This window comes from Cervus canadensis, chromosome 3 (genome assembly GCF_019320065.1).
Source record: "Cervus canadensis isolate Bull #8, Minnesota chromosome 3, ASM1932006v1, whole genome shotgun sequence".
In the NCBI taxonomy this organism is placed as follows: Eukaryota; Metazoa; Chordata; class Mammalia; order Artiodactyla; family Cervidae; genus Cervus; species Cervus canadensis.
This window is the reverse complement of record NC_057388.1, coordinates 101,868,892-101,883,957: the sequence shown is the minus strand read 5'-3', so window position 1 is coordinate 101,883,957 and position 15,066 is coordinate 101,868,892. Positions and strand designations below refer to the sequence as shown.

The 15,066-nt window shown below is 53.9% G+C and overlaps 1 protein-coding gene across 1 annotated transcript; it reads left to right on the top strand.

The window, feature by feature from the left end:
- Positions 1 to 8,450: 8,450 nt before the first annotated feature.
- NOBOX (NOBOX oogenesis homeobox) lies at positions 8,451 to 13,613 on the top strand. The gene is made up of 8 exons (XM_043462363.1): positions 8,451 to 8,464; positions 9,105 to 9,769; positions 10,162 to 10,268; positions 10,588 to 10,691; positions 11,166 to 11,239; positions 11,464 to 11,695; positions 12,149 to 12,453; positions 13,330 to 13,613. The coding sequence occupies exons 1-8, from the start codon at positions 8,451 to 8,453 to the stop codon at positions 13,611 to 13,613; spliced, it is 1,785 nt and encodes a 594-aa protein (XP_043318298.1).
- The last annotated feature ends 1,453 nt before the right edge of the window (positions 13,614 to 15,066 follow it).

The window sequence follows — 15,066 nt, the reverse complement described above, 5'->3', positions numbered from 1 at the left end:
CTAGCCAGCTTGTGGAGAATGGATTACAGTGGGATAGGATTGGAGACAGGAGATGTGTTTAGGAAACTGTTACTAAACAGGCCCGAGAGGAGAGGGGCTTGGATCGGTGATGATGGAGAGAAGCTAAAAGCTTTGAGATGCAAAGTTAAAGGCTCTGAAGGTTGAACTGGCTGAAATGTTCTAGCAGCTCATACATAAGCTGTGAGGGAGAGCACAAAATCAAGGATGATTCCAACTGGGTGACTGATACAAAGAGGGGGAGGCTTGGGGGTGTTACAGGTTTTCGGGTGGGAATCGGAAGTTCCGTTTGAAAATAAGGTTAAGCTTGAGAAGTCTGAAAGCCAACAGTGAGCCTTGTTGGTGAGCTCAAACCCAACGGGCCTCGGAGCGGCATATCTGAGAGTTCAGACCAGAAATTTTACCTCCTGACTAAAGAAGATGGATCTAACATCGTCTTCTTGTTTTTGTTCAGCTGCTCAGCCGGGTCTGACTCTTTCCGACCCCATGGACTGCAGCAACCGGGCTCCTCTGTCCTCCACTATCTCCCAGAGTTTGCTCACATTCATGTCTATATTGTGTGGTGCGTCTCTGACTCCAAATATGCCTTTCCCCATCTCTGTAGCTTTTTGCTCCCTCTCTTTGGAACTCTGCATGACACAGCCTAATGAATGCCAGGTGGCCCAGGCAAGGCCCAAGTTCCCCTGTATCAATTTAATAACACACACAGCGCCTCAGTTACAAGATAGAGAAGATCGGAAGTCTTTTTGCAAGCTTAAAACGGGGTCTAGCAGCCCGTCCGGTTCTACTGCCCCCTTGTCATTCCAACAAACTTTGTGACAGGTTTTGCAGGCCTAATTATTTCTCGGGTAATCAATCTAGTCTTCTATCACTTCATCTCTCTGTCCCACTTAAACGTACGCCTAATATTTCACCATCCCCTCCAGCAGGCAAGGGAAGTTGCTGGTAGCTTCTAACCTACACGAGTGATCATGCTCTTGATTGATATCAAGCAAAAAGAGACATTTAAAGACAAGGGCAGCTCATCTTCAATTCCAAAGAGCTGGAACTGTCACTCTAATGTTAGTGGACCTTAAAGCTTGGTGCCCTAAAGCACAGAGGAACCTGCTGACCATGATGTGACCTCACCTTTCACACGACTCTGGCTCTGAAGGGGGTGAGTAACCAGGTCACAGGAGACCATGAAGGCATCAAAGCCCAGGAGGACACAAGTCCATGTCCTGAAAGCAAGAGAAGAACAGTAACAAACTCACTCTGGCCAGAAGACAGAGTTCTCTTTCTGCACCCTGAGGGCTCCTGGCAGAGCAACTTCTCCTGGGAGCCATGACCCTACCCCTGGACATCAGAGAAATAATTGTAGTCTCACAGGAAGTGTTAGAAATCATACAGAGAGATCCCATATTCCTTTGCCCCAGTGGTAACATCTTACATAACTACAGTATAAAATCACACCAGGAAACTGATATTGGTACAATCCACAGACCTTACTCAGATTTTACCAGTTTTACACACACTCATTTACATGTATATGTATATATACTTGGGGCTTCCCTCGTAGCTCAGTCGGTAAAGAATCTGCCTGAAATGTAGGAGACCTGGGTTGGATTCCAAGGTTGGGAAGATCCCTTGGAGAGGGAAATGGCAACCCTCTCCAGTATTATTGCCTGAACTTGGCTTCCCCGGTGGCTCAGAGAGTCAAGAATCTGCCTGCAAATTGGGAGACCCGAGTTCAATCCCTGAATTGGGAAGATTCCCTGGAGAAGGAAATAGCAACTTATTCCAGTATTCTTGTCTGGAGAGTCCCATATATATTTGACCCCTGAACAATGCAGAGGTCAGTCGAAATCCTCTGCACAGTCGAAAATCCATGCACCACTTATAATCGGCCTCTGTCTCTGCGGTTTTTCCCTATGTGAGGTTCCACATCTGTAATACACTGTGGATCATGTAATTATACAGTATTTGTTATTTTTTTAAAAAATCTGCACACTTACGAACTTGTGCAGTTGAAACTCATGCTGTTCCAGGGTCAACTCTGTTTTAGGGTGCGTCAGCCACTCAGTCGTGTCCGACTCTTTGTGACCCCATGGACGGTAGCCTGTAGGTCTCCTCTGTCCATAGGATTCTCCAGGTAAGGACACCGGAGTGGGTTGCCATTCCCTTTTCCAAGGGGATCTTCCCGACCCAGGGATCAAACCTGGGTCTCCTGCATTGCAGGCAGATTCTTTACCACCTGAGCCACCAGGGAAGCCCCCGACTATGTTTAGTTCTATGCCTTTTTATCTCAGTGTAGACTCATGCAACCACGGCCACGGTCAAGATTCAGAGCAGCTCTATCAGTGCTGCCCGCCCCGCCCAGGTACAGCCACCTCCCGCCCCCTCTGCTCTCTAACTCCTGGCAATGGTGCTCAATTTCTGGTCAATGAACAATTATTGATCCCCGTGTGCAAGCCGCCATGCCAAGCCTGGGAGGATCTTGACACAGATTATAAATGAAATAAACAGGAAAGCCCGGTGGTTACGAGTACAGGCGGGAACCAGACTAACCGGGTTCAGCTCTTGGGTGTGCCGCTTACAAGCTCTGTGACCTTTGGCAAAGCACATAAGCTCCCTATGTCACAGTTTCTTCGTGATAAAATGGGGCTAACGACAGAACCTTCTGGGGTTGTGGAAATTCAGGGAGCTGAGACTTGTAGAGCAAGTAGGAAGCGCCTGGTGTGAACAGATGTTTATTAAGGCGTAAGAACTCACCAGCTGGTGGAGAGTTCACAGAATTCTCCTCTGGTCAGCCTGGGTTAGGTGATGTAATACCTCGTTGTGAACACGGCACAGTGGGAGCAGGCAGGAAGCAGCAGTTCCTTCTGGCGCTGGAAAGCCAAGATAGGCTTCCCAGGAAAGAGAATATGCCGGCTGGGCTTTGAAGTGTAAGACTTTGCCAGAAGTAAAAGGGACTGGACCATGTTCAGGCCTATCAACAATGTGATCTGTGGCCCTGAGGCATGAGAAGGCGAGGGCCATTCAGGGCGAGGTTGAGAGGGTCAGAAGGAGAGGAGACTGTGAGGAGATAGGAGCGGGGGTGTGGGTCGGGGGAGACAGGAGAAGGAAGACACAGATGAAGCCTGCGGGAAGGTCGGGGCCAGGTTTTGAGGCGAGTTCCAACGCCAGGCTCTTGTGAGCACCCAGCTTTGCAATCCTGGAGAAGAGCAGAAGGGAGCAGAAAGGAGACCGTCTGCTATAAAACAGAGGTGCATCGGGAGGGGATTAGCGTGGAAGGGAAAGCGCTTTGCAAATTACAAAAACACAAGTCATGGTGATATATTATGAGCTGTCGTTCAGTCACGAAGTCACATCTGACTCTTTGCAACCCCATGAACTATAGCCTACCAGGCTCCTCTGTCCATGGAATTTCCCAGGCAAGAAGACTGGAGTGGGTTGCCATTTCCTTCTCCAGGGGACCCCCCCTAACCCAGGGATCGAACCCGCATCTCCTGCACTGGCAGGTGGGTTTTTGTTTGTTTGGCTTTTGTTTTTTTTTTTTTTTTTTACCATCTGAGCCACCTGGGAAGCCCCTTATTATGAGCACGGCCTAGTTAAAAACGAGCAGCAGCAACCACACTGCTTAGACAGGCTCACTATTCTTGTTAGATGCAGAAAACCTTGAGAGTCTGGGGCACGGGGATTAGAAGTGATCAGGCGCATTCATGCCAGAACCTGTTTTCTCACTGCCGGGGCGGGTTCTGCTCTAAGCCAGGTGTTCTCAATGCCCATCACCAGCAACCTCCAAGCAGCCTTTCCTGGGGTTTCCCAAGCAAAGCAGCTCCGCAGAGACTCCAGCAAGCCCCCAGGGTCTCCCCCGGTAGCAGCCACCCTCGGTTTTGTCACACGGAGCCCACGGCACTCATCTGATCGTCCAGCCACGTGCCTTCCTCAGGCTCAGGACATCCTGCTCCCCTTTGCCCTCCTCTGCCTTGGGCCCTGCTGTCCTCCTGGTTGTTTCCTGGGGCCCTGATCTCCCGTGTTTGCGGGCACTGTGAGCTCCTGACCCAGGGCCTGTTCAGATTTCAGCCTTTCACAACCGCATTTTTGCCTCTGGTCCCAGGACTTCCAATGACCTGTTGCCCTGTACTCCCGTGGAGGCATGGAAGCCAAGAATGAATTACCCCATGTTGCTGCTTTGAAAACTTTTCTCAGTCAACTGCCTTCTATTGGTTATTTTCCTCATTATAGAGAAGAAGGGAGGAAGGACAGATAATGCTTATTTCATGTGTTTAAACTAACTGTATGGTTAACTCCACATAAACTAAAAAAAAAAAAAAAAGATTAATTATATTCTTTACTAGCATCAGACCTCTTCCTTTTTGTTGTCATTCTCCTATCAAGGAGAAGAAAAGATGTTGGAATAAATGGCTCTTCCTAAAAGGGGACAGGAGGTGGTTTACAGTTTGGCTTTGAGAACCAAGGACAACCCCCTCCCCTACCCCAAAAGAAAACCCTTCCCTCTAAACAAGGTTACATACATGAACTTGCCTAAAGATCATGAAGATGCCTTATATCAAGACTTAGAAATAAATATTTCCAAGTACCCCAAAATAGAAATTTTTTATCCTCCCAATAAAGAGCTGTCCCCCTTCTCTGCCTTCTTCCCTTGAAGCTTCTCTGTGAAAGATGGAACTCTTCACAGCATATATTATAAAGACACTCCCTTCTCAACCTAGCACATCAAGACACACTCCCAAGCTTTCTTAGACTAAATTCACTTACAATAACTAAATCAAATATTCATGTAAATTAACAAAACCATACCATTTTTGGAAAGCCATAAAACAGCAAGGTGAGAATATTATTGAAGGAAAAATGGAAAGAAGAAGAAAGAAAAAGAAAGAGAACTTCAGTTTCCTGAATGTCATAGCCGAAGCCTAACAAATTCAATCATTTATGTGTTTAGAAAATGCCAACATCTTCTTCCTTCAGTGTGTATTTTCACTTTTGGCCAAAGGATTATTAATAAAATCACAAACTCTAAAAAGAGAAAATGCCAACATCTTCAATTCCTTAAGCCTCAGAGCAAACCCTTTTATACAATTAGACTTCATATTTTTCAAAGTTCTGTGCAAGCGTGGCAGCCAGTCTATGGGTAACTGAGTCTTTGCTTTTCTGACCTTCACCCAGGCAGAGGGTCACCAGAGAGAAAATATAAATGATGGTGGGGAAGGATGATTTATTCTTAACTTAATGAGATAGGATAACCTAATATTAAGAGATTAATTCTGCACTACAGCAGATACCTCAGTAAAGGACAAAAGGTCCTTCCCCTACAAAGACCCCCCACCACCCACTTTCCCCACTTCTATCCCCAGGATGGTTTCAGGACTTTGTTTTTGCAGATCTACCGAGTGTCTCAAACTCTGATGTGAATAAGAATCACCTGAGGGGCTTGTTACACTTTCTAGACGCCTCTCTGGACTGACCAATTAAAATGTGTGGGAATGGGGCCTGGAAGCTACACTTTAAACAAATTCCCAAAGAAATTCTGATCCAAGGGGTTTCAGCAAGGGCTCCTTGAAAAACACAAGGTCAAAAGAGACAAAAAATTGGAACACGTGGGTGTGGGCAACAGGCGAGCTGAGGCTTCAGAGAAAAGAACCAGACCTCAGAAGTCTCCTTTACCGGTCAGGGAGCTTGGTTTTTATCACACAGGCAGGCAGGGCTCATTGCAGAGTTTAAGCAGGGCTGTGACACAGTAGCAATGCCTCTCCCTTTAACCTTCAGCTCACAGATCTGTGTCACCCCCTCCACGAAGGCCTTTCCTGGCCCCACCCCCAATCCGAGTCCAGCAGAGCTTCCTGCTCCTCTGGGCATCCTTCTAACCCACCACCGACCTCTCCGTTGAATGGACACTGTTCCTTCTCTTGTGTCATTGTTCTAATCCCCTCTCCGCCAGTAAGCTTCTGCACTGGGCCTGGCATGACAGTGTCCTATAAACCTTTAATCAAGCAGACTATTGTATTCGTTACCACCATGTCACCAAATGGTGACTTTTCTCAAACATAGCCATTTTGTGGCCCTCTCTTTCTTGCTCACATGGCCCGGATTTCTAGCTGAAACTGGCCCCAATTTCTAAACCGCTCATTTACCTGAGGATATTCGTCTTGACGAAGTCAGAATGAAACACCAGAGGGCCTGGAATTATGATCATGTTATCACAAAATTAACTCGCTCATATGTTTATATTTTAGAACTGCCAGCTTTCCAAAGCTCACATGTGTAGGTCAAACACCTCAAAAGAATTTAAGGCACAGAAAAAAATATACCAACAGGTGATTACAGCCTGAAAGCACCCGCTGTCCAGAGTCTTTGCAATCCTAAAAGCAAAACACCTGGATTCGGTCCTGGACGGCCCCCCACCCCCACCCCCACCCCCAGCACCAAGCACCTGTTTCAATTTGGCCATCACCTCCCACTCAAGGGCAGATGGGAGGACGACGCCATGAGAATTTTAAATTCTTAAATTCTTTTATAAAGAAGGCAAGAAACGTTCCGTGAACGGAGAGTCACAAAGATCACGCCTGCAGGATCTCTCTTCTGTGCCCTCCGCCCCACCCATTTTCAGGGAGTAAAAGTGGTCTCAAGCGGGTGAAAACAGTCGAAAACTCTGAGCAGCACGCATGGCCTCCCCGCCCTCCGCCCGCTTACCTGTGGCCTCCAGGGCTCCGGCAACTGTGTCCATCCGAGACGTGTAGACTTCACCCCGTGGCCTGGCTTCTTCTAGCTCGGGGCTCTAGCGAACCTTCCAATCCGCACGGGGTCTTGGGGGCTTAGGCTTGGGGGAACCTCAGTGGAGCAGTGGTTTGGGGCTCCCAGGATAAGTGACTCCCTAAGTCGCCTCCCCGGGTTCCCAAGGAAGGACTCCGTCTCCAAGGCGCAAGTCGCCACCGGAGCCCAGTGCCAAGGCCGGCCTTGGGAGATGGTGGGCGCTGATGACCGCCGCAGCCTCCCGGTCGCGGGCCCTGGAGGCGGGCTGTCGCCCACGCCCCGCGTGCATCGGCCCCCACCCCGGGGAGCGGCCACACCCGCCCCTCTCGGCCGCGGTGGGGGCGCGCAGCTGCGTGGCCCCGGGCCTCGCGCCTGCAGCTGCCCCGCGCGCCGCCCTCCCGGGCGGGCCTCGCGGACGCACACCTGCCCGCGCCGAGGCTTCTTTAGGCGGCGGGCGGCGCGTGCCGGAGTCCAGGCCATGGAGCCTACCCGGGAGCTCGGCCCGGAGTTGCGGGGTGAGTGCGCGGGAGCCTGGGGGCCCAGCGGCCAGGCCTCTAGAGCTCCGGAGGGTCGGGGCTGGGAGCTGAGGGGGACTCGAGGGGGTGTCACGGGCCAGGGAGCACGCTTCCTTTTTGGGGTTCGGATCTCTCTACGCGCAGAGAAGGAAAGAGGGTTGAGGCTCTGCTGTTCTAGGTCCCAAGATCCATCACCTTTCTTACCAGGGCCTGTCACCCTCATTTGTTGTTCTTCCGTCGCTCAGTCGTGTCCGACTCTTTGCGACCCCATGAACTGTAGCCCACCAGGCTCCTCTGTCCATGGAATTCTCCAGGGAAGGATACTCTAGGCAAAGGGGTGCCATGCCCTTCTCCAGTGGGCCTTCCTGACTCGGGGTTGGAATCGGGTCTCTTGCATTGGCAGGCGGATTCTTTACCGCTGAGCCGCTTTAGGAAAGCTATCCCTCTGATCCGTTGCCTTTAGTGACCACCTACTGTGTACCAAGTTTGCTAGGCTCCAGTGCTCCAAAAATACTGTAAAACCAGTCCGTCCCTTCTTCCGCATTTCGCTATCCAGCCTCGGCTTAGTCATGGAGTAGAAGCCTGCAAACCCTGTCACCAGCTTGTACACTAGGAAACGGTCTGAGGAAGCACCTTAGCCCGTGACCTACATCTTTCTTTACACACTGTTAGAAAGCCGTTCCTTCAGTTAGTCAATCTCACACAACTTTCATTTAAAAAAACAAAAAAACTCGCTCTTGGAAACTTCCCTGGTGGTCCAGTGGTTAAGACTTGGGCTTCTAATGCAGGGGGCCTGGGTAGACCCCCTAGTGGAGGAACTAAGATCCCACATGCTGTGGGGGCCAAAACAAAACACCAGTGAGCATCCACTTAAAAATATTCCAAAAAAAAAAAAAAAAATTCCAGTTTAATAAGAAATAATACAGCAGCTCCTTGACCTGAGAGAGTTGTGGAGGTTATGAATAAGCTGGGAGGGAAATGAGGGGCAGGCTGGTGACCCTCGGAAGGGCTCCGTCTAGTGAGCAAGAGCCCTGTGCTTGAGTTTGGGCAAGTCCCTCAACTCTGCCATCCGCATTTCTTCATCTGTTAAAGGAAGAGATGCCTATGCCTTCCTCACAGGGATTAAATGCAGACCGGACTGATCTCTGAAAGGTGCTTAGCACCATGCCCAGGACCTGGTAAACTGATGAATCCATCATAGCTCAGAAAAGGACAGACAAGCTGGAGGCTGAGTGATGGGAACGTTCAGTGCCCGTCAGGTCACCCAGACCTGTAAAAGGGGGGCTGACCTAGGCCCCAGGCCCTGGGCTGAGGTCCTGCCTTGCAGGGAGGAGATGAGGGTGTGTATAGGGGTGAGGAGGGTCGGTGAGGAGAGAGCCAGTTCTGTGGCAGATGAAGGTAGACATTCCTGTTAGCTCCCCTCTGATGTGCTTGTCTGGGCCCCCAGACACCACTCAGTCCTGCGGTGTTCCTGCTCTGAGCCCTGATGCTGTGTCCAGAGCAGGACTGGGATCCAGTCTGATCAGCTGCAGAGTCTCCATCTCAAACTCACAATCCAGGTGTCTGGGAGAAACCTGGGAACTCCCAGGGAGTAAGTTCCCCCCAAATTAGGATCGCTCCGCCACCATCTAGGTTCACGAGCTCAGGCCCCTCATGGTTGCATCTGTGTGCTTTCGCTTTTCCAAGCTAGGTGTGTGCGTATGTGTTAGTAGCTCAGCTGTGTCTGACTCTTTGTGACCCCCTGGACTGTAGCCTGCCAGGCTTCTCTGTCCATGGAATTCTCCGGGCAAGAAGGATTCCCTCATTTGATCCTCACAGTAGCCGAGTTAGGAAGGTACACCTGGAACTGTTACCGCGTTTGCAGACCAGGAAGCAGCACGTCCTCCTGGGCCAGGCTCTTCTTTCTCCTGGGCTGAAGTCGGGGTGCTGGCTCTCCGCAGGCCCGGAGGGTGCAGGCAAGTCCCCCGCTGCCAGGCTGGAGGAGGAGGAAGCCCTGCAGAGGTCAGGCCCCCACACTCAGGACGCCCCAGGCAAGGACGTGCCCCTTTCCTGCACCATCTCTGGGGAGAAGCAGCCATCAGAGGCCCCTGGGGAAGGGGCTGGGGCTGGGAGAGCCTGCCAGCGCCCCAGCCCAGGGGCTCTCCGCGAAGCCAGAACCCTGGCCTCGCCTAGACCCCAGCCTCAGGGACAAGGGCCTCCCTTCCCGGGGACAGAGGGGAGGCCGGGGAAGAGGCCCTACTCTCCAGCCGCCGGCGAGCAGAAGCCTAGCTCTGTGGGTCCGGCCTCGAAGGCATCTCCCAGCAGAACTAACCCGGCTCGGGCCGCGTACAACCCCGTGCCTTGTGGGTTAGGCCGGGGGTCCTGCCACATGGCCAACCTCCTCAACACACTGGCCCAGAACAACCAAAACATGGAGCAGGAAAAGAGGGCCCCGGAAGTGACCTGCCAGGTCCGGAAGAAGACCCGCACCCTGTACCGCTCGGGTGAGTCCCTGAGGTGAGGGGAGACCAGAGGGGCCCTGGGCAAAGGTGGACCCAACAGAGAACGTGGCCCCAGGAGACGGGAGAGCAGTTAGCTTATGCGTCACCTTGGCTGGAACTTCTCTTGACCTCGGCAGGGCCATGACTTCTGACCCTCAGAGGGAAAGGTTGCGTTTTCTTATGGGGACATGGAAGAAACAGGAAAGTAACCAGCACACAGCTCCCTGCCACAGAGCCCGAGCCAGAGGAGGCCCCAGCCCACGGGGGGAACTTAGCCACCAGGCTGTGGGAGGCCCTTGGGTTGGGGACAGTGGTCCCTCCTGGAAGGCATGTGTATCTCCTCTGCTTCCTCATCACTGGTGTTCATCCTCAAAGCCAGTGATTTCTTCTTCCAGACCAGCTGGAGGAGCTAGAAAGGCTCTTCCAAGACGACCACTATCCAGACAGCGATAAGCGCCGGGAGATCGCCCAGACGGTGGGGGTCACTCCCCAGCGCATCATGGTAAAGGGTGCTGACTCCCCCGGTCTGGGGGTGGAGGGGAGCCCACGTGCCGGGACTCTGGGGGAGCTTAGCAAGTACTCAGCAGCTCCCCAGCAGGGGCTGGAGCGAGGCCTCAGCCAGCGCTGTGTTCTTGCCTGTTTCCACCCGGCTGTGGCCTTAGATGATGCAGGGAGGTGACTCAGACCCCACCTAGATGAACGCTTCATGCCAGTCTGAGTGGTGTGGGGACCTCTTCAGTCACAGCCATCATGGGCCAGCGGGCCCGAGCCCCAGGCTCTGCCCTGCTCCTCAAGCTCTTCAGGTGTCTTTTCCCCTACAGGTGTGGTTCCAGAACCGCCGGGCCAAGTGGCGAAAAATGAATGGGAAGGAGAGTAAGGACATACCTGCCGGTCCCGCCCCTGCCCCCGCCAGCAACCAGTGCAGGTAAGACTTTCTCCTCTTCCTGGCCCCTCCCTGTGGGCAGGAGGTGGGGTCTAAGCTGGGATCCTGGGGTTAGAAGGGGGAAGGTGTTGGAAGGCTGGGCACATGATGGGGTGCGTGTGTGTGAGTCGCTTAGCCATTCACCTCTCTGCAACCCCACGGACTGTAACCCGCCAGGCTCCTCTGTCCGTGGGATGCCCCAGGAAAGAATACTGGAGTCGGAGGCCATTCCCTTCTCAGGGGCTCTTCCCGACTCAGGGATCGAACCCGGGTCTCCCACATCTCAGGTGGCTTCTTTACCGTCCAAGCCAGAGTTGTCGGCTGATATTTAGAGGATTTGGACCAGGTGGGGTTGGGAGTTGCCAGTGCCTCGTAGGGAGACAGACCTTGGATGTGTGGGTGCCTTTCCCTACCTGGAAGCCCTGGTCAGAGTCCAGGGACCCCTTGACCTGCAGCCTCCGATCTGTCTGCCTTTAGCTCTGTGGCCGAGCTGCCACCTACCGAGTCCGTGAACCTGGAGCCTGGGACCCTCCCTCAGGATTCCCTTCCAGGTGAGCCGACCCCCTTCTGAGGGTTGTGTGGGGAAGACAGCAAAGTCAAAGGGCTCTCTCTTGGAAGACCTGGGAGCAGCCAGAGCTCTCTGAGGTTTTTGTTCAGTGGAGCCTCTTCCGGGGGGCCCAGGCCTCTTGCACTCTGACCCCCTCCAGCGCTGCCAAGGCTGTGCCCCCTCCCCGTTTTCATACTTTCACAACCCCCCGTGGCCTTCTGTTCCCAGAGCCGTCCATGCTGCTGACATCTGACCAGACTCTGGGCTCAAACCTGCAGAATGAGGGCCCCCAGAGAGGGCCTGTGACCCCACCACTCTTCAGCCCCCCACCTGTCCGAAGAGCCAACCTTCCCTTTCCCCTCGGCCCTGTCCACGCTCCCCCGCTGATGCCGCTGCTGCTGGATACTCTGGGCAGCGACAGCAGCCACAAGGATGGCCCTTGTGGGTTGTGGGGAACAAGGTACCTGTCTGCCACTTCACGGGGGGCCGTACTGAGCTGTCCTGGGGGAGGCACAGAAGGAGAAAAGATGGATAGAGCTTGGGAGGGGAGAGGGTAACTGAGAGATGGGGTTCCCCGCCCCCCACCAGACAGGAATACTGGAGTGGGTAGCCATTCCATCCTTCAGGGGATCTTCCTGACCCAGGGATCGAACCCGGGTCTCCTGCATTGCAGGCGGATTCTTCACCATCTGAGCCACCAGGGAAGCCCCGAGGGAAGCAAGGAGTTAGCAAACGTGGTGAGGGGATGGGGAGGGGAAGGATCAGGACATCACAGCCGTAGAGGAGGGAGGGTGAGAGCTGGAGCAGGAAGAGGAGGAGGCATCAGGCCTGGGGTTCGTGGAGGGGCAGGTGGGGGAGAAGGGCTCCGAGTGAAACCATCGGAGCCTCAGGAAGTTCTCCTCTGTCCCCACAGCATCACTCCACCCCCTGCCTGCTCATACTTAGAGGACCTGGAGCCCCAGGAGTACCAACCCAGCAGCAGCAGCCAGCCAGGACTGTGCCCCTTCTCCCAGACGCCACAGACCCAGTTCTTCCAACACCCCCAGCCCCAGTTTCCATACCTGCATCCCTTCCCCTTGCCCAGCTCGCTGACTCCACCGCTGCCCGAAGACCCTCTTTTCGCCTTGTCCTGTGGCCCCGGCGGGGGCTCATCCCAGGGCTATTGCCCAGGCCCTCCATCGGGGCCTGTCCTGCTGCAGCCGCCGGCAGGGAACGTGGGTGAGTCGGGGCTGGAAGAGAAGGCCCCCCCCACCCCCCCCACCAGTGTTTCAGGAGGGTGAGAGGGGAGAGAGCCCCAACACGGGCTGTCTTGGTGAAGCTCTTCATCCTCCAGTTTCCTGGAGGTTTCAGAGCAGAGTAAGAGAGAGCTTTGTATATGTGTTAGTCACTTAGTCATGTCCGACTCTTTGCAACCCCAGAGACTATAACCCACCAGGCCCCGTCTGTCCATGGGATTCTCCAGGCAAGAGCACTGGAGTTGGTTACCATTTCCACCTCCAAAAGGAGCTATAGAAAGAAAGAAAGTGAAGTTGCTCAGTCGTGTCCGACTCTTTGTGAGCCCATGGACTGTAGCCTACCAGGCTCCTCCATCCATGGAATTCTCCAGGCAGGAGTACTGGAGTGGGTTGCCATTTCCTTCTCTGAGAGAGCAAGCTTTGGAGGGAGGCAAAGCCAAGCATGGAATCCCGCTCAGCCATCACTAGTTCTCCTGAGCTTCCTGGATTCTGAAGTGGGATACCATTCCCATCTCTTCGAGGGCTTGGTGAGGGCTAGGAATGAGGGGCGTGAAACACTCGGTGCAGAGTAGATGGCAGCTGATGGGAGTGTCCGAGGGGCCACCTGGCCTCCGGGTATCCTGGAGTCACCGCCCTAGGAGACTCGAAGAAGGGGGGAGAAAGACTCTGGTTCCCGGGCTCCTCCCGACCGTGGCCCGCGCTCTGCGTCGCTGTGCCCCCACCCCAGGCCCTGGAGACATGGAGGCGGGGAGTGTGCCTGGTCCCCAGGGGAGACCCCCTCTGGGGTCCTGACCCGTGTCTGTGCGGCAGGGAGGGGCCCTTCATGCCGCGCGCTCTGCTATGTGCTCTGGCCCCACAGGTCCGGTGCCCTGGGCCGACCCCTGCCTGCCAGACTTGCCGTTCCCCGGCGCCTTCTGTCCGCCCGCCCCGGGAGTGGACGGCTGCTTCCTGGACCTGTTTGCCGCCCCCTACGCGCAGGCTTCCGGTAGGCCGCCTTCTCCGGGCCTCGCCCAGGTGCCCGAGAGCACCCCGCCTGCAGCGGGACGAGCCCCGCTCGGCCAGGCCCAGGAGGAACCACCGGCCGCCCCAGGGGAGCGGCCCCCGGCCCCCGAGGAAGAAGACGAGAGTAGCCATGGCCCCTAGTCGTGGAGCCGAAGAACCGAGAGGCCGTCCTGCCGGAGACGGCTGGAGCGCCCCCGAGGAGACGGGGCTCGAAGTTGAAGGAGAGACTGGACTCAGGGCTCATTTTGCCAGACGCTGATTTGAGAAGGAAGAGGCCCGGCCCCATCCGTCCTTCCCCCTCACCTCTGCATGGTGGTCCTGAAGAGATGGAGTGGGGGGCCTGTGTCCCCTCTGAAGGTTGTATCCGTTTATGTTGTTTCCTTTCCTTGCTTCCCAGATGAGCCCGTGGTCACCGTGAACAGTAAACTGTCTCCTCTTGGGTTTCTCTCTCTGTAGTTCTGTGTGTCCTTCACTGCCGCCCACTCAGCTGGGCAGTGTGCCCTGGGTGGCCCAGGAGGGACTGACCCCCCTGGGGCAGGATCGCGAGGAGCCTGGCATCCTTCTGGGCCCCGTCTCTCCTGCTGGGCGGGGAACGGGGCCTCTTGGGCCTTGTCTTTGGTCCTATCTTTAAGCCATGTTCTCGTCTCAAACCCAGAAGTGAGCCTGAACAAACCTGAACCTGGGACTTTTTCTGGAATTTGGGCCCTACAGGGATGGGAGCTCAGGCTGTAAAGAATCCGCTCGCAAGGCAGAAGACCAGGGTTCGTTCCCTGGGTCGGGAAGATCCCCTCGGAGAAGGGCATGGCAACCCACTCCAGTATTCTTGCCTGGAGAATCCCATGGACAGAGGAGCCTGGCAGGCTACAGTCTATGGGGTCGCAAAGAGTCAGAAACGACTGACGTGATTAACACTTAACTAGGGATAGAATGACGAGAGAAACTCGAGGCTATTTAGGCCAAGTCTCTAGAACTGTGAACCATGACTTATTTTCCCAAAGCTCTTTTTTTTTTTTTCTGAGTGGAGAAAGGGGTGGGGTAGATGGGTGGGAAGATCAAGAAGAGGATGCTCTTATATATATATTTATGTATATATATTTAGTACCCACATATGATGACCCTGCAGGCTTCCCTAGTGGCTCAGACAATAAAGAATCTGCCTGCAATGCAGAAAATGCAGGTTCAATCCCTGGGTCAGAAAGATCCCCTGGAGAAGGGAATGGCAACCCACTCTAGTGTCTTGCCTGGAGAATCCCATGGACAGAGGAGCCTGGCGGGCTACAGTCTATGGCATTGCAAAGAGTTGGACATAACTGAGCAACTAACACACACACTTCTGATGACCCTGTAGTGTCCAAATAACTAGAATTTCAGGGCTATTGACTCAAACCACTTTACTGTGCACTTGAGTGTACATGGGGGTGCTATTCTGGACCTCCAATGCTATGGCTATTGGAAAACACAATTTGTTTCAAAAATATGTATTAACATATCCACCATACTAGTTCTAGGGTCATGAACCCTAAGAACTTAAAAGGGAAACTATTGAGAAATGGAGAAGAATCACCTTAACTACACAAACACATGTCTGGTTATC

Excerpts from the sequence above, each read along its gene's own strand:
- NOBOX (XM_043462363.1), top strand. Across the intron at positions 10,269-10,587 it reads TCACTCCCCAGCGCATCATG|GTGTGGTTCCAGAACCGCCG; the intron begins GTAAAGGGTGCT and ends TTTCCCCTACAG. Across the intron at positions 11,696-12,148 it reads TGTGGGTTGTGGGGAACAAG|CATCACTCCACCCCCTGCCT; the intron begins GTACCTGTCTGC and ends CTGTCCCCACAG.